The sequence below is a fragment of the Rhodnius prolixus genome, unplaced genomic scaffold (assembly GCF_049639745.1).
Source record: "Rhodnius prolixus isolate KJV_2025 unplaced genomic scaffold, Rpr scaffold_5, whole genome shotgun sequence".
Taxonomy (NCBI): Eukaryota; Metazoa; Arthropoda; class Insecta; order Hemiptera; family Reduviidae; genus Rhodnius; species Rhodnius prolixus.
Window position 1 is genome coordinate 40737907 of NW_027411624.1, and position 26063 is coordinate 40763969.

At 38.3% G+C, this 26063-nt stretch overlaps 1 protein-coding gene across 2 annotated transcripts; it reads left to right on the top strand.

Annotated features, from left to right (window-relative positions):
• The first annotated feature begins 6383 nt into the window (after positions 1-6383).
• On the top strand, positions 6384-15606 carry LOC141457947 (uncharacterized). Of its 2 annotated transcripts, none has more exons than XM_074135354.1 (3): positions 6384-6541; positions 7779-8090; positions 11390-12016. In XM_074135354.1, the coding sequence occupies exons 1-3, from the start codon at positions 6473-6475 to the stop codon at positions 11852-11854; spliced, it is 846 nt and encodes a 281-aa protein (XP_073991455.1). In that variant the 5' UTR covers positions 6384-6472; the 3' UTR covers positions 11855-12016. The 2 variants fall into 2 exon arrangements, with proteins under 2 accessions (XP_073991455.1, XP_073991454.1); XM_074135353.1 differs by lacking the exon at positions 11390-12016 and adding an exon at positions 14606-15606 and having other exon boundaries at positions 6385-6541.
• Positions 15607-26063: the final 10457 nt, after the last annotated feature.

The following is a 26063-nucleotide window of genomic DNA, read 5'->3' on the forward strand; positions in this document are numbered from 1 at the left end:
GCTACTTTTACTGGGATTTCCTTAGTTTCTGCGTCTAAGATTCTATTTCTATGCCAGCGCTTGATCATACACATAGGGTTGGCTAGTTTTGGAAGTAACAGTTCATAAAAAAGCGAAAAAATGGAAATCTGTGCTACTTTTACTGGGATTTCCTTAGTTTCTGCGTCTAAGATTCTATTTCTATGCCAGCGCTTGATCATAGACATAGGGTTGGCTAGTTTTGGAAGTAACAGTTCTTAAAAAAGCGAAAAAATGGAAATCTGTGCTACTTTTACTGGGATTTTCTTAGTTTCTGCGTCTAAGATTCTATTTCTATGCCAGCGCTTGATCATACACATAGGCTTGGCTAATTTTGGAAGTAACAGTTCTTAAAAAAGCGAAAAAATGGAAATCTGTGCTACTTTTACTGGGATTTCCTTAGTTTCTGCGTCTAAGATTCTATTTCTATGCCAGCGCTTGATCATACACATAGGGTTGGCTAATTTTGGAAGTAACAGTTCTTAAAAAAGCGAAAAAATGGAAATCTGTGCTACTTTTACTGGGATTTCCTTAGTTTCTGCGTCTAAGATTCTATTTCTATGCCAGCGCTTGATCATACACATAGGGTTGGCTAGTTTTGGAAGTAACAGTTCTTAAAAAAGCGAAAAAATGGAAATCTGTGCTACTTTTACTGGGATTTCCTTAGTTTCTGCGTCTAAGATTCTATTTCTAGGCCAGCGCTTGATCATACACATAGGGTTGGCTAGTTTTGGAAGTAACAGTTCATAAAAAAGCGAAAAAATGGAAATCTGTGCTACTTTTACTGGGATTTCCTTAGTTTCTGCGTCTAAGATTCTATTTCTATGCCAGCGCTTGATCATACACATAGGGTTGGCTAGTTTTGGAAGTAACAGTTCATAAAAAAGCGAAAAAATGGAAATCTGTGCTACTTTTACTGGGATTTCCTTAGTTTCTGCGTCTAAGATTCTATTTCTATGCCAGCGCTTGATCATAGACATAGGGTTGGCTAGTTTTGGAAGTAACAGTTCTTAAAAAAGCGAAATAATGGAAATCTGTGCTACTTTTACTGGGATTTCCTTAGTTTCTGCGTCTAAGATTCTATTTCTATGCCAGCGCTTGATCATACACATAGGGTTGGCTAGTTTTGGAAGTAACAGTTCTTAAAAAAGCGAAAAAATGGAAATCTGTGCTACTTTTACTGGGATTTCCTTAGTTTCTGCGTCTAAGATTCTATTTCTATGCCAGCGCTTGATCATACACATAGGGTTGGCTAGTTTTGGAAGTAACAGTTCTTAAAAAAGCGAAAAAATGGAAATCCGTGCTACTTTTACTGGGATTTCCTTAGTTTCTGCGTCTAAGATTCTATTTCTAGGCCAGCGCTTGATCATACACATAGGGTTGGCTAGTTTTGGAAGTAACAGTTCATAAAAAAGCGAAAAAATGGAAATCTGTGCTACTTTTACTGGGATTTCCTTAGTTTCTGCGTCTAAGATTCTATTTCTAGGCCAGCGCTTGATCATACACATTTGGTTGGCTAGTTTTGGAAGTAACAGTTCTTAAAAAAGCGAAAAAATGGAAATCTGTGCTACTTTTACTGGGATTTCCTTAGTTTCTGCGTCTAAGATTCTATTTCTATGCCAGCGCTTGATCATACACATAGGGTTGGCTAGTTTTGGAAGTAACAGTTCATAAAAAAGCGAAAAAATGGAAATCCGTGCTACTTTTACTGGGATTTCCTTAGTTTCTGCGTCTAAGATTCTATTTCTAGGCCAGCGCTTGATCATACACATAGGATTGGCTAGTTTTGGAAGTAGCAGTTCATCAAAAAGCGAAAAAATGGAAATCCGTGCTACTTTTACTGGGATTTCCTTATTTTCTGCGTCTAAGATTCTATTTCTATGCCAGCGCTTGATCATACACATAGGGTTGGCTAGTTTTGGAAGTAACAGTTCATAAAAAAGCGAAAAAATGGAAATCTGTGCTACTTTTACTGGGATTTCCTTAGTTTCTGCGTCTAAGATTCTATTTCTATGCCAGCGCTTGATCATACACATAGGGTTGGCTAGTTTTGGAAGTAACAGTTCTTAAAAAAGCGAAAAAATGGAAATCTGTGCTACTTTTACTGGGATTTCCTTAGTTTCTGCGTCTAAGATTCTATTTCTAGGCCAGCGCTTGATCATACACATAGGGTTGGCTAGTTTTGGAAGTAACAGTTCATAAAAAAGCGAAAAAATGGAAATCTGTGGTACTTTTACTGGGATTTCCTTAGTTTCTGCGTCTAAGATTCTATTTCTAGGCCAGCGCTTGATCATACACATAGGGTTGGCTAGTTTTGGAAGTAACAGTTCATAAAAAAGCGAAAAAATGGAAATCCGTGCTACTTTTACTGGGATTTCCTTAGTTTCTGCGTCTAAGATTCTATTTCTATGCCAGCGCTTGATCATACACATAGGGTTGGCTAGTTTTGGAAGTAACAGTTCATAAAAAAGCGAAAAAATGGAAATCTGTGCTACTTTTACTGGGATTTCCTTAGTTTCTGCGTCTAAGATTCTATTTCTGTGCCAGCGCTTGATCATAGACATAGGGTTGGCTAGTTTTGGAAGTAACAGTTCTTAAAAAAGCGAAAAAATGGAAATCTGTGCTACTTTTACTGGGATTTCCTTAGTTTCTGCGTCTAAGATTCTATTTCTAGGCCAGCGCTTGATCATACACATAGGGTTGGCTAGTTTTGGAAGTAACAGTTCATAAAAAAGCGAAAAAATGGAAATCCGTGCTACTTTTACTGGGATTTCCTTAGTTTCTGCGTCTAAGATTCTATTTCTATGCCAGCGCTTGATCATACACATAGGGTTGGCTAGTTTTGGAAGTAACAGTTCATAAAAAAGCGAAAAAATGGAAATCTGTGCTACTTTTACTGGGATTTCCTTAGTTTCTGCGTCTAAGATTCTATTTCTATGCCAGCGCTTGATCATAGACATAGGGTTGGCTAGTTTTGGAAGTAACAGTTCTTAAAAAAGCGAAAAAATGGAAATCTGTGCTACTTTTACTGGGATTTTCTTAGTTTCTGCGTCTAAGATTCTATTTCTATGCCAGCGCTTGATCATACACATAGGCTTGGCTAATTTTGGAAGTAACAGTTCTTAAAAAAGCGAAAAAATGGAAATCTGTGCTACTTTTACTGGGATTTCCTTAGTTTCTGCGTCTAAGATTCTATTTCTATGCCAGCGCTTGATCATACACATAGGGTTGGCTAATTTTGGAAGTAACAGTTCTTAAAAAAGCGAAAAAATGGAAATCTGTGCTACTTTTACTGGGATTTCCTTAGTTTCTGCGTCTAAGATTCTATTTCTATGCCAGCGCTTGATCATACACATAGGGTTGGCTAGTTTTGGAAGTAACAGTTCTTAAAAAAGCGAAAAAATGGAAATCTGTGCTACTTTTACTGGGATTTCCTTAGTTTCTGCGTCTAAGATTCTATTTCTAGGCCAGCGCTTGATCATACACATAGGGTTGGCTAGTTTTGGAAGTAACAGTTCATAAAAAAGCGAAAAAATGGAAATCTGTGCTACTTTTACTGGGATTTCCTTAGTTTCTGCGTCTAAGATTCTATTTCTATGCCAGCGCTTGATCATACACATAGGGTTGGCTAGTTTTGGAAGTAACAGTTCATAAAAAAGCGAAAAAATGGAAATCTGTGCTACTTTTACTGGGATTTCCTTAGTTTCTGCGTCTAAGATTCTATTTCTATGCCAGCGCTTGATCATAGACATAGGGTTGGCTAGTTTTGGAAGTAACAGTTCTTAAAAAAGCGAAATAATGGAAATCTGTGCTACTTTTACTGGGATTTCCTTAGTTTCTGCGTCTAAGATTCTATTTCTATGCCAGCGCTTGATCATACACATAGGGTTGGCTAGTTTTGGAAGTAACAGTTCTTAAAAAAGCGAAAAAATGGAAATCTGTGCTACTTTTACTGGGATTTCCTTAGTTTCTGCGTCTAAGATTCTATTTCTATGCCAGCGCTTGATCATACACATAGGGTTGGCTAGTTTTGGAAGTAACAGTTCTTAAAAAAGCGAAAAAATGGAAATCCGTGCTACTTTTACTGGGATTTCCTTAGTTTCTGCGTCTAAGATTCTATTTCTAGGCCAGCGCTTGATCATACACATAGGGTTGGCTAGTTTTGGAAGTAACAGTTCATAAAAAAGCGAAAAAATGGAAATCTGTGCTACTTTTACTGGGATTTCCTTAGTTTCTGCGTCTAAGATTCTATTTCTAGGCCAGCGCTTGATCATACACATTTGGTTGGCTAGTTTTGGAAGTAACAGTTCTTAAAAAAGCGAAAAAATGGAAATCTGTGCTACTTTTACTGGGATTTCCTTAGTTTCTGCGTCTAAGATTCTATTTCTATGCCAGCGCTTGATCATACACATAGGGTTGGCTAGTTTTGGAAGTAACAGTTCATAAAAAAGCGAAAAAATGGAAATCCGTGCTACTTTTACTGGGATTTCCTTAGTTTCTGCGTCTAAGATTCTATTTCTATGCCAGCGCTTGATCATACACATAGGGTTGGCTAGTTTTGGAAGTAACAGTTCATAAAAAACCGAAAAAATGGAAATCTGTGCTACTTTTACTGGGATTTCCTTAGTTTCTGCGTCTAAGATTCTATTTCTAGGCCAGCGCTTGATCATACACATAGGGTTGGCTAGTTTTGGAAGTAGCAGTTCATAAAAAAGCGAAAAAATGGAAATCCGTGCTACTTTTACTGGGATTTCCTTATTTTCTGCGTCTAAGATTCTATTTCTATGCCAGCGCTTGATCATACACATAGGGTTGGCTAGTTTTGGAAGTAACAGTTCATAAAAAAGCGAAAAAATGGAAATCTGTGCTACTTTTACTGGGATTTCCTTAGTTTCTGCGTCTAGATTCTATTTCTAGGCCAGCGCTTGATCATACACATTTGGTTGGCTAGTTTTGGAAGTAACAGTTCATAAAAAAGCGAAAAAATGGAAATCTGTGCTACTTTTACTGGGATTTCCTTAGTTTCTGCGTCTAAGATTCTATTTCTAGGCCAGCGCTTGATCATACACATAGGGTTGGCTAGTTTTGGAAGTAACAGTTCATAAAAAAGCGAAAAAATGGAAATCCGTGCTACTTTTACTGGGATTTCCTTAGTTTCTGCGTCTAAGATTCTATTTCTAAGCCAGCGCTTGATCATACACATAGGGTTGGCTAGTTTTGGAAGTAACAGTTCATAAAAAAGCGAAAAAATGGAAATCTGTGCTACTTTTACTGGGATTTCCTTAGTTTCTGCGTCTAAGATTCTATTTCTATGCCAGCGCTTGATCATACACATAGGGTTGGCTAGTTTTGGAAGTAACAGTTCATAAAAAAGCGAAAAAATGGAAATCTGTGCTACTTTTACTGGGATTTCCTTAGTTTCTGCGTCTAAGATTCTATTTCTATGCCAGCGCTTGATCATACACATAGGGTTGGCTAGTTTTGGAAGTAACAGTTCATAAAAAAGCGAAAAAATGGAAATCTGTGCTACTTTTACTGGGATTTCCTTAGTTTCTGCGTCTAAGATTCTATTTCTAGGCCAGCGCTTGATCATACACATAGGGTTGGCTAGTTTTGGAAGTAACAGTTCTTAAAAAACGGAAGAAATGGAAATCTCCGCTAGTTTTACTGGAATTTCCTTAGTTTCTGCGTCTAAGATTCTATTTCTATGCCAGCGCTTGATCATACACATAGGGTTGGCTAGTTTTGGAAGTAACAGTTCATAAAAAAGCGAAAAAATGGAAATCTGTGCTACTTTTACTGGGATTTCCTTAGTTTCTGCGTCTAAGATTCTATTTCTAGGCCAGCGCTTGATTATACACATAGGGTTGGCTAGTTTGGAAGTAACAGTTCATAAAAAACGGAAGAAATGGAAATCTCCGCTAGTTTTACTGGAATTTCCTTAGTTCCTGCGTCTAAGATTCTATTTCTATGCCAGCGCTTGATCATACACATAGGGTTGGCTAGTTTTGGAAGTAACAGTTCTTAAAAAACGGAAGAAATGGAAATCTCCGCTAGTTTTACTGGAATTTCCTTAGTTTCTGCGTCTAAGATTCTATTTCTATGCCAGCGCTTGATCATACACATAGGGTTGGCTAGATTTGGAAGTAACAGTTCATAAAAAAGATAAGAAATGGAGAAATATAATAAGTAATTATAAGTGAGTATTTAAATTTAATATTTGTACCGTACAATAAGAATAATAACTATTATTTGGCCATTCTTAGGCAGCAATAAAAGTTACACTCAATAAGAGTTTACTAAAAAAATAATTGAACAATAAATTATTTAAATAATAAAAATCTTTCATAATTAAATAACTATTAATTTTTGTTATTATATAATGGAGTAGAAATTGTGTAGTAACAATTTATTTACTTTTATTATTGGGAACAATTTTGAATTAAAACAAAAAATGTCTTTAGAACTATCAACCTTTCTGTTAATTCTAGGATTGTCTTCATCTGTTGCATCACCTATTTATGTAAGTATTACATGATCAGCAATTTCATTTAAATTTTTATGAATGTGACTTGAACTATTATTAGCGCTTAATGACAGCACTGGCTAAGTCCAGAACTTACCAACTTCATTTCCAAGTACGCCTTGCACCTATATTCTAGATTCTGTAAACAAAAAGCCTATACTAAATTTCATTGTACATATACCGTTGAAGGGGAGTGGACTAGCTACTTCTTCAGGGATCTTGGCGTCCCTACGGTTGTCCCTGCCTTACAATACAAAACAACAGTTTCCTGTCACCGATAACACTATACACAAATATATCTTGAGCTGTCATGATCATGATTATTAGAGTCACACGTTAAGTTATGCATAAATTAGCCAGCCAGATCGATTACGAGTTAAGAAAATCAGTATTACAGATTCCAGAGAAAAATGCACTAAATTCTGGGATGGAATCGACTTTGTTAACTATACCTAAGAAGTATAAACAATAAAAATAAAACGTTTACTCCTTTTCTTAATATTCAGCGTCGTATCTTGAACACTAATCGTTGAGCATCAAATGCATACTTTAGTAAAGTGAAGTAACCGCCTCTTTTTTCAGGCGGGCTTTACGTCCATCTACCAATTAGGTGTCGTAACGAATCTGTTTAGCAAACGTTCTTTACTGCAAATTTCTTTTATTAACCATTAAATATAATCCATTTCCTAAGACCGGTAATCGAACCCAGTACCACAGTACATATTAGTTTCGTAGGTCACGCCTCTAACCGCTCCGTTATTGTGGCGCCTCATACTTTAGATAGACCGACCTCTTTTTAAACGACAATTTAAAGAATTCGAATTAAAGAATTAATACATTTCTCTCTTCTAGTTACATATGACCCGCTACTTCCAAAGCAGATTATTTACGATATTAATCTGAGCTTTAAAAAATCGATGATTCGAATCTATGAACTTTGCCGTTTCGAAACATTTGCTACCAACCCTTAGGGCTTTTAAGCTTGTTGTCAAGTAAATGTATCATTGGTGAAAAGATGAAACGAGTGTTCCCTCAGAAGTTCGTATTAAGGAACGGAAATACAGGAAAATGGCATTATTTTCATTCTTTTCTTTCAGGAATAACATACTTCCTTGCATCATTACCGTGCTAGTTTGGAATAACTTCCGGCCATCATGTGCTCTTTGCTAAAGAGTTAATGTAAGAGTAAATAAAATAAATACAATATTAATAGTTTTTTTTGTGTGTTTAACAGGAAAAATCCTGCAAGAATGTGTGTATAACGGTTAACTCATGCGCAACTAATGGCACAATTTGTGACGATCTAACAGGACCGAAATATTATAAATGTCAGATAAAATGTAATAGAGTTGACATGGAAACAATAGAAAAGATTGAATTAAATAATTTATTTAGTTATGATGAGAAACCAAAGTTGGAACAAAGAAATGGCGTAATTGATGAAGAAGAGCTAAGAGAAGAGGTCAAAGAGTTTCTGAGAGCAAAATTGCAGAACAGAAAAAGAGATTTCGATGCAGAGAGAGTTGGCGATGAAAACTTACACAGGGTAAAAAACATGGATATACTAGGAGTTCTGGATAAAAGTTTAGTTTTGTTAAATTCTCCGTGGGGGAAATCCAGACGTGTCAAACGAACCCCTCTTCCTCAGTTGGGTGCTGGAATTGGAGGAGCAGCGGCTGGCGGTGGAGCCGGTAAAATAGGAGGTAGTATCGGTGGAGGTAACGGATTAGGTCCTGGCGGACTTACGGCCGGGATATCTGGCGGCGCTTCTGGTGAGGCATCTGGTTATGCCCAAGGAATGGCTGGGGAGGTGCAGGTACTCCAGGCTATGGTTATCCAGTTGCTGGTTATCCTGCAATGATTGGAAAGTAAGCCCCACAATCCTCTCAGACCAAGGCATAAAAGAAAGAATGATCTAAACAATTTATATTTTAAGACGTAACAATTTTAGATTACTTTAAAAGAAATTATAACACATGACATCGTTACGGAGCGTTTAGAGAACAGCAATTAAGACAGAAATTTGAAAAAAAATAATTGGCTTTCTTATTGTGCGGTTATCCCAGCCTTACAATACAAAACAACAGTTTCCTGTCATCTAAGACACTCTACACAAATACATCTTGAGCTTTCATGATCAAGATTATTAGAGTCACACCTTAAGTTATGCATAAATTAGGCCAGCCAGATCGATTATGTGATAAGACAAATTATTATTATAGATTCCGGAGACAAAACAATAAATGCACTCAATTCTGGGATCGAATGCGACTAGTAAACTATTAAAATCTATGAAATTTGCTGTTTTGAAACATTTGCTACCAATCCTTAGGGATTTTAAGGTTCCGAATTAGAAGTACAGCACAATTTAGTTTTCACATGACAAGGGAAACACTCACTTGATGGTAACTGAACGCGGCGGAGACCAGAGAGCTTTATCTTAGAATATTGAGAGCAGGCATGAAAGCTGTTTCCCTCTGAGGGCTTTTAGAATCTTTTTCCAAAGGGTTGGTTTATTGAGATCGGAATAATGGGTACAAATCCCAATATAATAATATTGTTATTAAAACTGTCCGGTAGGACAGTTGTATAAGGGTTGATCGTCAAAAACTGCACGAAAAAGCGTAACGTTGAAAAACACCCAACTTTGACAATTTTTTTTCTCTTTTTCTACAAAAGATAAAAATCCCAAATTTTCTTTAAAATATAGGGCAAACCCTCCTTTATAGCTGTAATTTTTTTGCAACAACCCAGATCTAATAGATTTCGAGAAAAAAGTTGCTGAAAATGAGCAAAAACGGCATTTTCAAAAATTGGTCTTGTTGTTGTTGTTACCTTTTTTGTAAACAACGTAGCGCCTAAACGCGCGAACCGATTTTCCTGAATGAGGTGTCATTCGATTCGGAATTTTATGTAGATGTGCCTTTTGGGGGTCTCGACGCTGTACATTGAATGGGAGAGGAGTTAGCCCCCTTTATGTAAGGCCCCCTCCAAAATTATTATTACTAATTACTCTGTAAATCTTGGCCCGATTTTGATAAAATTTGGTAGGATGATAGGGTTAGGGCTCCCCTACGTAACATTAAAGCGTTGATTAGCTCTTACACTTGTTAAGGGGAAGTATAGCAATCTTTCAAATTATCGACACGTGGACCGATTTTAATGAATGAATTGTTATTCGAATCGAAATTTTGTACAGTTTTGCACTTTAAAAGTCTCGACACCATGCCTCATAAGGAGGGGAGTTTGCCCCACCCAAATAAGGCCCTTTCTAAAACTATTATTACCAATATTTCTATAACGCTTAGTCCGATTTTGATAAAATTCAGCTCGAATAAGTGGTTAAATCTCCTCTACGTTGCTGATGCTCTTGCACCTACTAAGAGGAAGTACTGCAATCGTTTAAATTATCAATGAGTGAACCGATTTTTTAATCAATGAATTGTCGTTCGATTAAAAAATCTATGCCTCTTTGCCTTTTAGGGAGAAGTACTGCAATCGTAGTTTATTTTTCTTACTCCTCTTAAAAGGAAGTACAGAAATCGCAGTTTAATTTTGGTATTTACGTACAAATACCTTCCTATGTTATTCAAAACGCTTTTTCAAAAAAATAGTTATTGAGGATGGTTTGGCGGAACGCAACTATAATCATTCTTTAAAAAGATCTCTCCAGTGGTTGTTATGGTTCCGACTTAACACCTTACCAGATTATAATGATAGAATTGCTTATTCCAAATTTTAAAAAAAAATCTGTAAAGATTGCAAAATAGACAAAAAGGACAGTCTATCCAAAAGGTACAAAAATCTCCTTAACAGAAACTTACAGTTTAAAATGTTAAGTATAAGGGTTGATTAAACGTTAAAAGGTACACAAATTAGCGAGTACCCAACATTTCATTAATACTTCATTAATAGTTAAGTAATTCTACTGCATTAATTTTCATTTATAATATTTTTTTGTTATAATTATGATAAATCACACATACGTACATGCATGTTAAAGTAGAAAAAGACAAAGTTAGAGTAGGCTACTGTCTTGAATTCGTCTTACCGAAATATTCGTGAGCACAAATATCACAGAGTTAATAACAAGTAGATTATTCAACAACAATTATTGATTTCTCAATTGTAATTTAATTTAGTCCCCCTAATTTTACTTGTAGTAAAATACTAAAATAATTTGCTGTCCTAAAAATATACATATCTTATTTACTTTAAATTACATATTACATTTTTTTTATAAAAAAAAAGTTTTGAATTTTTTAGCCTCACAATTTTTCTTTATTTTTTATAACGTTTTTCTTTTTAATCTGTAAATAATAGTATGATTATTATAAATAACTAGATATTACAGTCAATCTACAGTGCTACTTGAGCATATATTTTGTAGACGAAAATGGCCGGCATAATCTGTGACAACTAATAAATTCTAAAAAATAACTTATTAATGAAAATTAATGCAGTAGAATTACTTAACTATTAATGAAGTATTAATGAAATGTTGGGTACTCGCTGATTTGTGTACCTTTTGTCGTTTAATCAACCCTTATACTTAACATTTTAAACTGTAAGTTTTTGTTAAGGAGATTATAGATGTTATTAAGTAAATGTGTCACCGATCAAAGGATGAAACGACTGTTCCCTCAGAAGTTCGTATTAAGGAACGGAAATTCAGGAAAATGGCATTGTTTTCATTCTTTTCTTTCAGGAATAACATGCTTGCTTGCATCATTACCGTGCTAGTTTGGAATAACTTCCGGCCGTCATGTGCTCTTTGCTAAAGAGTTAATGTAAGATTAAATAAAATAAATACAATATTAATAGTTTTTTTTGTGTGTTTAACAGGAAAAATCATGCAAGAAAGTGTGTATAACGGTAAACACATGCGCAACTAATGGCACAATTTGTGACGATCTAACAGGACCGAAATATCCTAAATGTCAGATAAAATGTAATAGAGATGACATCATGGAAACAATAGAAAAGATTGAACTAAATAATATATTTAATTATGATGAGAAACCAAAGTTGGAACAAAGAAATGGCGTAATTGATGAAGAAGAGCCAAGAGAAGAGTTCAAAGAGCTTCTGTTAAAGAACAGAAAAAGAGATATCGATGCAGAGAGAGTTGGCGATGAAAACTTACACAGGGTAAAAAACTTGGATGTACAAGAAGTTCTGAATAAAAGTTTGGGTCTGTTCAATTCAACTTTGGAGAATCCCAGTCGTGTCAAACGATACATTTCTCTTTTTTTTGGGGCAGCACAGTTGATTTTTGGTTTCATGGTTGAAATATCTAAATTATATTAATTAATTATATTAATTTATTAATTTATTATTTGTACCGTACAATAAAATATCTATCATAATTAAATAACTATTAATTTTGGTTATTATGTAACATCGTAGAAATGTTTTAGTAACAATTTATTAACTTTTATTATTGGGAACAATTTTGAATTAAAAGCAGAAAATGTCTATAGAACTATCAACCTTTCTTTTAATTCTAGGATTGTCTTCATCTGTTGCATCACCTATTAATGTAAGTATTACATGATCAGCAATTTCATTTAAATTTTTATGAATGTGACTTGAACTATTACGAGGGTCGTTTGAAAAGTCCGTGCAAAGTCAGAGAGATAGCACTACTGGCGCGTATCGAGGTTATGTTTAGTTAGTAGCATCTCTTGGAAGAACACACACCAAGTTTCAGCCAGATCGGTCTATTTCTTTGTGTTTGGCATTCGTTTGAATCGAGGAAGTCGAGTGATTTTCAAAAAATGGACGAAAAAGAATTTCGTGTGTTGATTAAACACTACTTTATGAAAGGCAAAACGCCTCAGGAGACTAAAGAGAAGCTTGATAAACATTATGGTGACTCTGCACCTTCGATTAGAACAGTTTATAAGTGGTTTCAAAATTTTCGGAGTGGCCATATGGGCACAAGTGACGCTGAACGTTCTGGACGCCCTGTTGAGGTTACTACTCCAGAAATCATTGATAAAATCCATGATATGGTGATGGATGACAGAAGAGTGAAGGTGCGTGAGATTGCTAGTGCTGTGGGCATCTCGAATGAACGGGTACATAATATTTTGCATTAACATTTGGACATGACAAAGCTATCCGCAAGATGGGTGCCGCGATTGCTCACGCTTGACCAAAAACGAAATCGTGTGAAGTGTTGCAAGGACGGTTTGCAGCTGTTCCAGAAGAATCTGCAGGACTTTAAGAGTCGTTTCGTCACTGTGGATGAAACATGGATACATCACTACACTCCTGAGACCAAAGAACAATCTAAACAATGGGTTACCAAGGGGGAATCTGCGCCAAAAAAGGCGAAGACCGTTCCTTCGGCCGGAAAGATTATGGCGACTGTCTTTTGGGATTCGCAAGGAATAATCCTCATCGACTATCTGGAAAAGGGTAAAACTATTACAGGTGCATAATATTCATCGTTATTGGACCGTTTGAAAACCGAGCTGCAAGAAAAACGCCCACGATTGGCCCACAAAAAAGTCCTTTTCCATCACGACAACGCACCAGCTCACACCTCTACAGTTGTGGTCGCAAAATTAATGGAAATAGGGTTCCAACTCGTTTCACATCCCCCCTATTCTCCAGACTTGGCTCCCTCGGACTACTATTTGTTCCCCAATATGAAGAAATAGCTGGCGGGAAAAAGATTTTATTCAAACGAGGAGGTGATTGCAGAAACGAATGGCTATTTTTCAGACTTGGACAAATCCTATTATTCGGAAGGGATCAACAAACTAGAGCAGCGTTGGACGAAGTGTATAAGCCTAAAAGGAGACTATGTTGAAAAATAAACATGGTTTACCCCAAAAAATTAAGTAGTTTTTATTTTTGTACGGACTTTTCAAACGACCCTCGTATTAGCGCTTAATGACAGCACTGGCTAAGTCCAGAACTTACCAACTTCATTTCCAAGTACGCCTTGCACCTATATTCTGGATTCTATAAACAAAAAAACCTATACTAAATTTCATTGTACATATACCGTTGGCGGGAAGTTGACTAGCCACTTCTTCAGGGATCTTGGCGTCCCTGCGGGTATCCCAGGCTAACAATACAAAACAACAGTTTCCTGTCACCATTGACACTCTACAGAAATACATCTTGAGCTTTCATGATCAAGATTATTAGAGTCACACCTTAAGTTATGCATAAATTAGCCAGCCAGATCGATTACGTGTTAAGAAAATTATTATTACAGATTCCAGAGATAAATGCACTAAATTCTGGGATGGAATCGACTTTGTTAACTATACCTAAGAAGTATAAACAATAAAAATAAAACGTTTACTCCTTTTCTTAATATTCAGCGTCGTATCTTAAACACTAATCGTTGAGCATCAAATGCATCCTTTAGTAAATTAAAGTAACCGCCTCTTTTTTCAGGCGGGCTTTACGTCCATCTACCAATTAGGTGTCGTAACGAATCCGATTAGCAAACGTTCTTTACTGCAAATTTCTTTTATTAACCATTAAATAAAATCCATTGCCTAAGACCGGTAATCGAACCTAGTACCACAGTATATATTCGTAGTCGTAGGTCACTGCTCTAACCGATCGGCTACCGTGGCGCCTCATATTTTAGATGGAAATCATTTTAAACTACGAAAGAATTAATACATTACTCTCTTCTGGTTACATATGACCCGCTATTTCCTACTCCCAAAGCAGCTTGTTAATGATATTAATCTAAGGTTTGAAAACTGATTATTCGAATCTATGAACTTTGCCGTTTCGAAACATTTGCTACCAACCCTTAGGGCTTTTAAGCTTGTTATCAAGTAAATGTATCATTAATGAAAATTTGAAACAAGTGTTCCCTCAGAAGTTCGTATTAAAGAACGGAAATACAGGAAAATGGCATTGTTTTCATTCTTTTCTTTCAGAAATAACATGCTTGCTTGCATCATTACCGTGCTAGTTTGGAATAACTTCCGGCCGTCATGTGCTCTTTGCTAAAGAGTTAATGTAAGATTAAATAAAATAAATACAATATTAAAAGTTTTTTTTGTGTGTGTTTAACAGGAAAAATCCTGCAAGAAAGTGTGTATAACGGTTAACACATGCGCAACTAATGGCACACTTTGTGACGATCTAACAGGACCGAAATATTCTAAATGTCAGATAAAATGTAATAGAGATGACATCATGGAAACAATAGAAAAGATAGAATTACATAATTTATATAGTTATAATGAGAAACCAAAGTTGGAACAAAGAAATGGCGTAATTGATGAAGAAGAGCTAAGAGAAGAGTTCAAAATGCTTCTGAGAGCGAAGTTGCAAAACAGAAAAAGAGATTTCGATGCAGTGAGAGTTGGCGATGAAAACTTACACAGGGTAAAAAACTTGGATATACTAGGAGTTCTGGATAAAAGTTTAGTTTTGTTAAATTCTCCTTGGGGGATATCCAGACGTGTCAAACGAACCCTTCCTCTGTTGGGTGCTGGAATTGGAGGAGCAGCGGCTGGCGGTGCAGCCGGTAAAATAGGAGGTAGTATCGGTGCAGGTATCGGATTAGGTCCTGGCGGACTTACGGCCGGGATATCTGGCGGCGCTTCTGGTGAGGCATCTGGTTATGCCCAAGGAATGGCTGAGGCAGGTGCAGGCACTCCAGGCTATGGTTATCCAGTTGCTGGTTACCCTGCAATGATTGGAAAGTAAGCCCCACAATCCTCTCAGATTAAGGCATAAAAGAAAGAATGATCTAAATAATTTTCATTTTAAGACATAAAAATTGTAGAACACATTAAAAGAAATTCTTACACATGACAACGTTACGAATCTTTTGGAGAACAGCAATTAAGACGAAATTTGATAAAAATAATTAGCTTTCTTATTGAAAAAATAAATGTTACTAAATTTAAGATTTCTGTATTCCCTCCTTGACTTTATGTAGAAATAAGTTTTTACAAGAGTTAATTTGGAATTAAACATTTCTTTAAATGAGAAATTAATTGCAGAATTGTGAAAAAATGGAAATGTTTTCATTTTTTACTTCCGTTTTATTTAATAATAATTGTAAAGGGGTAAATAACAGATAGCGAAGAATTCGTAACGTGGGGTTAAAGTTGAAAAAGAATAAAACAGAGGTTCCGTGTGAGGAGAGGTAGTGGGGGTTGGCCGGTGTGTAAGGGACTAGGCAGAGAGTGGGCAGCCACAGCCTAGCGGAGACCGACCGACAGACGCAAGCCGAGAAGCTAACATAAAATCTAGGTGAGCTTGTGTGTCGGTGTAATAGTCCCTTACTCACACGGCCTGGTGTAGCGCTGATAACTCTGTGTGTGTTTTAAGACTTATCAAAGTAGCTAGTAAGCGCATTGTATATATTTGATTATTATTTGATATATATCCGTATTATTTGATAGAAGAGTTCCTTTATGTTGTTTTCAGTTTGCCTTTTTATTTGCTTAATAAAGTTTTGTTCCGTTAACCAATTAACTGTTCCTCATTATTATTCCCTTCCCTAGAGAGTGTGTGTGTGTGTGTAGATTGGAGTGTGCGTGTGTGTGTGTGTGCGCAGATTGGAGTGTGCATGTGTTCGAGAGCTTCTCAAGGGGCGCAGCAGCGCTGCGAACGAGAGACCGCGAAAGCAGCGACTCGCTGGGTTTACAACTGGTGTCAGGTGTGCGCGGTCACAGTGGTGGGAACGCAGATGGGTTGAGTCGTGCAGTTGGGGCTGTCCAGGAGCCTGTAGAAGACACGGAAAGCCACCTGGAATGCGACAAATGGAGACAAGAGCAGGAGAATGATCCTGGTGCAATCGCTGCCGCACCATCCTTCCAGATAAGGTAGCTCTGGGGGAATCGGGACTGTGGTACTGGACCAATGGCGAGGGGGATCCAAAAACCTGGAGAGTGCTGGTACCGCTGAACCGACGCACGCACGTTATCCGGTTGTTTCACAATACGCCTTGGTCAGGACATCCGGGAGTAGATCAAACGATATCAAGAGTGGCCGAGCAGTTTTATTGGCCCGGGTTGCGACAAGATGTGGAGAGGTTTGTAAAGAGTTGCCAGTTGTGCCAGGCGCGCAAAACACCGAAAGGATTAACCGTCCCATTAGGAGAGGTCGAAAAGGCCTCATACCCATTAGAGCTTATCTCCTTGGATGTGGTTGAGTTCCCAACAAGCCAGAGGGGTAACCGCTACTTCCTCACGATGAGTGATCATTTTACGAGGTTTTTTTTTTTTTTTTTTTTTTTAGGGGCGGTCCCCGAGCGCTAGCTCATACCCGCCCCACGTATACACTCCTCCGTTTAACCAAACGACCACAAAATGAGCTCTCAACACTCACAAGTCCCGGCCAACAAAGCAACAAAGCCAACAGGCACAGACAATCTCAACAACAACAACAACACAACACAACACAGCACAACAACAACAACAACAACAACAACAAATCATCAACAACAACAAATCATCAACAACAATCACACAATTACAAATAAATAAAACAAATAAAATCACACACACACTCGCACACACCCAACACAAACTCGAAAAATACACACCAAATCAAACTCCCAACAACACCCTTCAACCAACCAACCAGATCTACTTCATCTACCAACCACCGAGGTCATCCGCCTCTCAAAGGCCGCCTGCGCGAATTCGCGGAAAGCCACATACGCAGACGCGTTCTCCAGTAACAAGGGGAAAACGTCTCCAGCCAAGCAGAACGGAATTCCCACTCTCCGCCACATAATACAGCGCAAATCATCATAAAGATCACATTCCATAATAATGTGCTCCGCTGTCTCTGGGTCTCCACAAGCGCAATATGGGTCCGTTGCTAAGCCCATTTCGAACATTTTGGCGCGCAACATACCGTGTCCCGTGACCAATCGTGCAACTGCATATGGCATCTCAGTGGAAACCAGCCGCCTACCTCCGGCAGCGTCGGGGACGAAACTAAAGGTTGTTCTTCCCTTAGTTGACGCTCGCCACCTATTCCTCCATTCCCGATTCAATTCCTCTTCCACTTCGCCATACATTCTTTCCCTAAACCATAACCGGTAATCTTCGGTCATATCAGCCACCGACAATCGTAAGGCTCTTAACATGGGGACACGCACCTCTTTGCCCCTTCGCAAACCATATCTCACCGCGGCCTTAACCACCTCCATGTCCAATGGCAAGCATCCCGTGAGCACCTGCAAAGCCTCCGTGGATGTGGTCCGGCTATAACGCCCCATGAGCAACAGAATAGAACGTTGCACGGCCATAAGATGCATCCTCACAATCGCGGTCCCCACCTGATGGGCCCAAACCGACGCACAGTAGGTCACCTGAGCGACCAGAACCCCACGGTATAAGGTACTCACTACCTTCCTTTTCAATCCCCATTCTTTCCTCGTTACCGATCTCAATTGTCCGACAAAAGAACTAGCCTTCCTTCTTAAATCCCTTACATGTGGCACAAAGCTTAATTTCGCATCCAGGATCATCCCCAAGTATCTGACCTGTGACACCCAACTCAGCCTATCGCCACAGTATCTGACTACTGGCTGACGGGTAGGGACAAGCGACCCCCTCAACAACATCGCCACCGTCTTATTCGGAGCAATCCTTAGTTTATTATGCTTACACCATGTGCAAACATAATTCAACACTGATGTCGCATTAGCCCCCAATTGCGCCCTACTATTACCTCCTACCACAAGAACTAAGTCGTCCGCGTATGCGACCCTACCCAGCAATCCCGGAACGTCACCAGCCAACAGATCGTCGAAGACTATATTCCATAGGATCGGCCCCGAAATAGAGCCCTGCGGACAGCCCCGCGTAACATCCCGAGAGACTCGCTGATAATCTGATCGCACAAAAACCTCCCTGTCTCGCAAAAATGACGCCACCATACGAAAGATATACATCGGACAGTTCATCTCTCTTAATCTTTCCAAGATTCCATTTTACGAGGTATGCGGAGGCCGCACCAATGAAGACCCAGACCGCGGAGGAAACTGCACGCCTCGTGGTAAGAAATATCATCTTGCGCCACGGAGCGCCAAAGTATATTCTTACGGATCGAGGCACTAACTTCACGTCCCGTCTATTTAAAGCAATGTGTCACTTTCTGCATGTGAAAAAGATTCAAACCACGGCGTACCACCCGCAGAGTAATGGGGTGGTGGAGCGTCTGCATCGAACCTTGGTTGACTCCTTGTCCCACTATGTCCGCCGAGATTGGCGAGATTGGGACGAATGGATTCCGTACGCCTTAATGGCCTACAGGTCCACAGTCCACTCATCACTTGGTTTCACGCCGCATTTCCTGCTGTACGGGCGACAGCTGGACTTGCCGTTCGATTGCTCACATTTGCACGAGGAAAGATCGGACGGGTGCGAAGATTATATAATAATAATAATACTTTATTTAACAAATAGAAAATACAAGAGTATAGTGAAAAGTACCATACGGCATGGAATATCCGTCTGCCGGAGGTCGCTAGTATTTAGAATTACAAAATTAATTAGAATTTACAAACTGAAAATTAAGAAAAGAAATAAAAAATAGAAATAAAAAAATAAAATAAAATAAAAAAAAAAAATAAAAATTTGCCTCAATCAAACATAAAATAAAAATAGATACATATCAAAAAAGAACACACTTATTAAACTAAAAATGCAACTAAACGTGAAAATGGTAAAAACTTTAGACAGAAAATGCTTAACATAGAGAAAATAATGAAATACAGATAAAAAAGTAAAGGATACAATTTAAAATTAAATAATAATGAACACAATAAACAGATTAAATAATTTTTTTTTTCTCTCTCTCTTCCTCTTTTCTTTTTTTCTCCTTTTATTTTTATTTTTTTTAAATAAAGCTAACATTGAAGAGAACAAGTTGTTTTAGGGTTTAGAAATTAAAGGCCTGTACTAATTGATATCTGTAAGCCCAGGCGTGGCGGGCAAACTGAACAATCGGCTGAATAGTGGTGCCATTCAGAATGGTTATAAGTTGCGGTCTGGTTAGGGACCGGCAACCCATGTAAAGCAGTCTGAGCTCGACTAGAATGGTGCACTCGGCGACAAAATGAAAAACATCTTCCCTGGCACGAGAATTACATAACGAACACATCACTATAGGACGCTCTAGCCAAGGGGTATAATTTAACCACAACAACTCACACCTTAACCTAAAAAACCAGCGCAGTTCGTAGAGGGTAACCTTCGGAACTTTTTCAACTAATATGTCCATCGTAGGGGAGCTATGACTAAGAACCTTGTACAATAGAAAGCGGTCTGAAGCTTGGGCCGACACTGCAGCCTCCTCCCGGGAGCGGGATGCGATAGCTGAAAGTAACGTGGAGAAAAAGAGCTTCCAATCAGCCATATTACTATTGCTAAAATTAAATGAGCAATCATATTTATTACAGAGTACATTCCAGTGGGCAAACCAGGAAGAATTATGCCTAATTACTTCCAAGGCAGAAACTTTAGGCAGGCGGTTATCTGGAAGCTGCAGGGATTTTAAGACATATTTGAAATGAAGCCTCAAAGTAAAAACTAAAATTAATTCTACAGAAGTTTCCAGATACACCATATAATTAGGGGTAGAACTCGGCAAACGAAACAATTTTTTTATAAAAAACCTCAGTACTCTTTCAACAATCTCATACCTTTGGTACCCCCAAATTTGACAAGCATAACAGAGGATCGACCGAGAAATCGAATTAAATAATTTATATTTCGCTGACAGTGGCACTTGATTCTGCGACATAAAATCCGACCAGATGCTGTTGAGCCCCTGTTTCGCAGTGGAGACAACCTGAAGTAAATGCGGAACATAGGAAAGACGCGGAGTCAAATTAATCCCTAAGTACTTGTAGTCCCTAACAATTTCAATTATAGAACCTCCATATGACCAGCGATCCTTTTGGGCCAGTCTACCTCCCTTTCTAAAAACCATGACCTTGGACTTAGAAAGGTTGACCGTCAGGTTCCATTGCGCACAAAACTCCTCAAACAAGTTAATATTTCTCTGCAATCCCAGGGGATGGTCGGCCAACAACACAACGTCATCCGCATACATTAAAACCTTAACTTTGGTGCCTCCCACCCAAACACCACTTTCCAAGACATGGGGGAGATCATCCAGAAAGAGGGAAAACAAGAGAGGGCTTAGGATACAACCCTGTCTGAGTCCAGAAGTTACTGGGAAGAAATCCGAAACCCCATTAGTCCCCCTTACAGCCGAAGCAGTTCCCTCAAAGAGTACTTTCAAGATTGTCACCACCTTAGAGGACAGCCCCAAATTACACAGTTTGTAAAACAATGCATTACGGTCGACAGTGTCAAAGGCCGCCCTTAAGTCTACAAAAAAACAAAATAATTTCTGACCCTTATGTAAAAACTTTAGATTAATGATGTTAGTCAAAACAAAAAGGTTATCAATGGTCGAATATCCTCTACGGAAGCCCGCTTGAAATTCGCTGAGAAGATCCTTCTCAGATACAAAAGATTCAATTCGACGTAGCAGAAGAGAAGAAAATATTTTAGCAACAGCGTCAATACAGGAAATACCCCGATAATTTGTGACATCATCAAGATCCCCTTTTTTGAAAAGTGGAAATATCAGCGACTTACTAAAAGAAGAAGGAGTGACACCCAAATCAAAAATGTAATTGTAAAATGATAAAAGCTTTTCGAGAAAGATACGGGGGGCATTTTTGTAAAACTCGTAAGGGACCCGGTCGCAACCCGGGGCCTTGTTATTATTTAAATTGAAAATTACCGACTGAAGTTCTTCTATTGTAAAGGGAGAGTCCAAAGTAGAACAAACCGAATAAGGTTCAGCGTATAGAATGGAGACCGACACAGAGGAAGGGTTAAGAAGAGCTTGAAAATGACTCGCCCAGGAATGCAGAGGTATATTATTTCCACAGATAAAGCGTTTACCTTTAAAGTATTTCACCAAACGCCAAAACTCCTTGGAATCCTTAGCTGACTGCAACTGTACAGCAGCAGAGACATAAAATTCTTTCTTCTTCCTAAGACATAACACCTTGTAAGAGCTTACGGCCTCTATATAGGCATCCTTAACAATGAAGGAATCCGTTTTTCGAAAAAGATTAAGCAATTTAAAGGCTTTGGCTCTTGCATGCAAACAATGACAGTCAAACCAAGGCTTTTTACGGCGAGAATTAATAAACGAGGAAGCAGAGGAATCAGAAGGGTAAGAGGCTTTAATGGCATTCACAAAAAAATCTAGGTAATCTTGAGGAAATGAAGAGAAGGAGGTGACATGCGTTACTAATGATTCTAACTTACTTTTATAAGCCTCAGCCTTGTGTTCCTGCCAAACCAACTGTGGGAGGAGCGGAAGGGATGACGGAGGAGGACAAGAGCTAACAGACAAGGAAAAATACAAAGGGAGATGGTCTGAAAAAAATTCAGACAAAACTCTGAAATTAGCAATCAAAGTTACAATATCGCGAGCCACACAGCAAAAATCAATAACGGAACAACCTTGCGGACCAATAAAAGTATACTCACCCTCCGGGTCATCCTGAGAACGCCCATTCAATATGACAAGGTCATTATTATCACACAGTTCCAATAACCTTTTACCATTGGCGTTCAGAACCTTATCCTTAGAATTTCTTTTAGGCACACAATCAGAGAGATCCATAAAGAGATCCTCAGGGAAAACCTGTGAGTCTCCCACTCTAGCATTAAGATCCCCAACTACGATAACTTTTAGGTGCGAGTTGTGCTCTAGAAAATTATAAAGATTTGTAAAATCGAGATCCCATGAAGTACAGTTTAAATAAACAGGTACTATAAACAAAACATTTGTTGCTGTTACAATAGAAATTAAATCCTTATCAAGTACTTTAACAAACTGTGCATACTTAATCAAATTAGCTCTAATACCATATAGTGCACCACCTCTAGCACGGCCAAACTTGCCAGATCTTTCAGCAGGCAGCCAGCACAACTTGTAATCTTTAAAATAATCACTAAAAAAAGAAAAATTATTCTCAATTACAAATGTTTCAAACAAAAGGAAAATATCCTGCATTCTTAAAAAATTCAAAAAAAGATTATCATTGATTTTAGACTTCAATCCATTAACATTTAATGAAATTATAGATAACTGAAGAGACTCTTGAACCTTGCGACAGACGGCTGACTCTCAGGAGAAAGAAGATTTACCTGCAGTTGCTGGGATGAGAGAAGAACCAACTGAAGAAACACCTTGTTTAATAAAATAATCTTTAGGCAGAGAGTTGTTACGTAGAGATGTAATAAATCCAGATAGGTCTCTACCCAGTACCTCGTTCAGTTTAGAGACGCCCTCAGCATCACCAGCAATTATTATTTGATAGAAGAGTTCCTTTATGTTGTTTTCAGTTTGCCTTTTTATTTGCTTAATAAAGTTTTGTTCCGTTAACCAATTAACTGTTCCTCATTATTATTCCCTTCCCTAGAGTGTGTGTGTGTGTAGATTGGAGTGTGCGTGTGTGTGTGTGTGTGTGTGCAGATTGGAGTGTGCGTGTGTTCGAGAGCATCTCAAGGGGCGCAGCAGCGCTGCGAACGAGAGACCGCGAAAGCAGCGACTCGCTGGGTTTACATAACTGTTAAAAACTAAAATGGTTAATTTTCTTTTTGTTCCTTCTCCAGAAATTGACATTTGAGTAAATTAGTAGGGAAAAGTAGGTTACGCAAAATCCCAGTTTTCTACATTTATACCCCCTCTGTTCGGTGTAGGGTTTTATTAAAAAACCAAAAAAAAATCCGTATGATCTTGAAGCTCAATAAATGCGCAACTTTTCTGCAAATTATGTGACTCTTTGATTCATTTATCATTGAAAAAATGCAGTTGAAAATTTTAACAAAAATCATTGAATTTTTTTAGACATTAAAGAAAACATTTCATTGTTATAAGAAACGTTTTTGAGACTCTGGGTTAAGCAGATTTATAGGAAATTTAATGCTCTTTCGTTTGGAATAAGTAGATTGGTTGTAAGATAAAGTATAGAAAAGTTACGGCCGATATTATGGGCGAAAAACGCGAATATCGACGGAAAAGTTGAAAAAGTTCAAATATCTTGGACACTATTGAGAATCGCGCCAAAGTGAAGAGAATATTTTTTGTTGCATTTGAGCTGCTGAATCACCTCCCGAAGTTTCAACCACTCCTCCGCATACACCCTGTATATTCATGTTTTAGTAAAGAGAAAATAAATGAAATAATGTGCCCCAATTTAAAACAAATGAAAGGGAAAAAGATTTAAACAAAATAAACAAAATGGCGTATTCGTGAAACTAATAATTTTATACCATTAAAAGTAAAAATTCAATTCTGTAATTAAAAAAATTTCTGAAGGAAGATATGCTGCAATAATAAAACTTAACTTATCCAGTCTCTGCCATTTAAATAAAGTAAACATGGCTTTATTATCCAATTGAATCCTGTTAGAACATGTTAAACCAAAATTCTTTTAAAATTTGGCACACTGCCAAAACTGAAACGTGTTTTCAATAGCCTTTAGATTGCACAAATTACAAACAATATTTCTATCTTTTAACCAGGGCTTATAATTTAATAGTAATGACTCAGTTTTGATTTTTTTTTTTTTTTTTATCTTTTATTTGAAATTTACACCTGCACTCGTACAGTACAATAAGTAAATATGCTGTGCGTACAATAAAAATGGCGTGGCAATCGTGAATGATGATCATCCAGTGATGACCATCATTAGTCTACCAGTTGGTCACGGGGCCAATGGCGCCTCAGCCGTCTTCGGGGGTTGGAGGGAAGTGTGGTTGAGAATAGGTTTGCAGCTAAAGGATTAGGGTGAAATGATAGTTTTTGGTGGAATGTGTTGTAGCGTGTTTTGGCAAGTTCTGGTATAAATGGAATGTTGAGGTCTGTGTGTATGGAGTGGTTACTGACATAAAAGGGAGCGTTTACAATGCGGCGGAGTATTTTAGATTGGAGTGTTTGTAATCTGTTGATGTTAGATCGTTTAGCTGTCCCGTAGAGTTCAAGTCCGTAAGTCCATATTGGAGCAAGAAGGGAAGTGTACAGTCGACGCTTGTTCTGTAGTGTTAGTTTTGAGCGTTTGTCCAGTAGTCTAGCAAGGAGTTTGTATCGTTTGTGTAATTCAGCCCGTTTAAGTCTCGTATGAGGGTTCCAAGTTAGTCTTTTGTCTAGGTACAGTCCAAGGTACCGCACATGGTCGGCTGGTGGGATAGGAGTGTTATATAAGAAGACAGGTCCAAGAGTTGCTCGTTTGAGTGTGAAGACTATGTGTTTGGATTTGTTTGGGTTGATTTTTATTCGCCATTTTTGTAGCCAGGGTTCTAGTGAGTGAAGGTGAGATTGTAGAGAGCGGATAGCGAGGACAGGATCAGTATGTGTGGAGAGAATGGCAGTGTCGTCAGCGAAGGTGTATATGGAGGTGTTGGGATTTGAAGGTAAGTCGGCTGTAAAGACTGTGTAGAGAAGAGGAGCTAAGACGCTACCTTGTGGTACACCAGCAAGGACAGGAAAAATAGATGATCGAGAAGAGCCTTGAGTTACTAGGAAGAATCGGTCGGAGAGATAGGATTTGAGTATAAGATAGTATGTGCTTGGTAGAATACCCTTAAGCTTTCATAGCAAACCCTTGTGCCATACTCGGTCAAAGGCCTGTGAGATATCCAAGAATACTCCAGCGCAGAAATGTTTAAGCTCCAGTGATGTAGCGATGGTGTCCACAACGCGATGGGCCTGCTGGATTGTAGAGTGGCAACTGCGAAAACCAAATTGATGATTTGGGATAATTTCAAGGCCATCAAAACTTTCTTGAAGGCGTGGTAGGAGGAGTCTCTCAAAAATTTTGCCTAGAATCGAAAGGAGGCTGATAGGGCGGTAAGAGGAAGGTAGATGCGTGGGTTTTGAAGGTTTAGGTATCATACGGATGGTGGAGAATTTCCAAAGAATAGGATAATAGGTAGTTCTCAGTATTGAATTGTAGATGGTTGTAAGGAGGACTATTGCTTTTCTAGGAAGTTGAAGGAGAATGTGTGCTGTGATTAAATCATAACCTGGACTCTTTTTAGGGGGAAGATTGATAATGGCCTCCTTGACTTGCTTGGGGGTGAATGATTTAGGAGGAAGAGAAACTGGTAAAGGAATGTCCAAGTCGGTATTGGTAAATAACAGATAGCTAAGAATTCGTAACATGGGGTTAAAGTTGAAAAAGAATAAAACAGAGGTTCCGTGTGAGGAGAGGTAGTGGGGGTTTGCCGGTGTGTAAGGGACTAGGCAGAGAGTGGGCAGCCACAGCCTAGCGCAGACCGACTGACAGACGCAAGCCGAGAAGCTAACATAAAATCTAGGTGAGCTTGTGTGTCGGTGTAATAGTCCCTTACTCACACGGCCTGGTGTAGCGCTGATAACTCTGTGTGTGTTTTAAGACTTATCAAAGTAGCTAGTAAGCGCATTGTATATATTTGATTATTATTTGATATATATCCGTATT

Coding starts and splice junctions, on each gene's coding strand:
- LOC141457947 (XM_074135353.1), top strand. CDS start 6,473: ATGTCTTTAGAACTATCAACCTTTCTGTTAATTCTAGGATTGTCTTCA. Junction 6,542..7,778: donor CTGTTGCATCACCTATTTAT/GTAAGTATTACA, acceptor TGTGTTTAACAG/GAAAAATCCTGCAAGAATGT. Junction 8,091..14,605: donor GCGATGAAAACTTACACAGG/GTAAAAAACATG, acceptor TGTGTTTAACAG/GAAAAATCCTGCAAGAAAGT.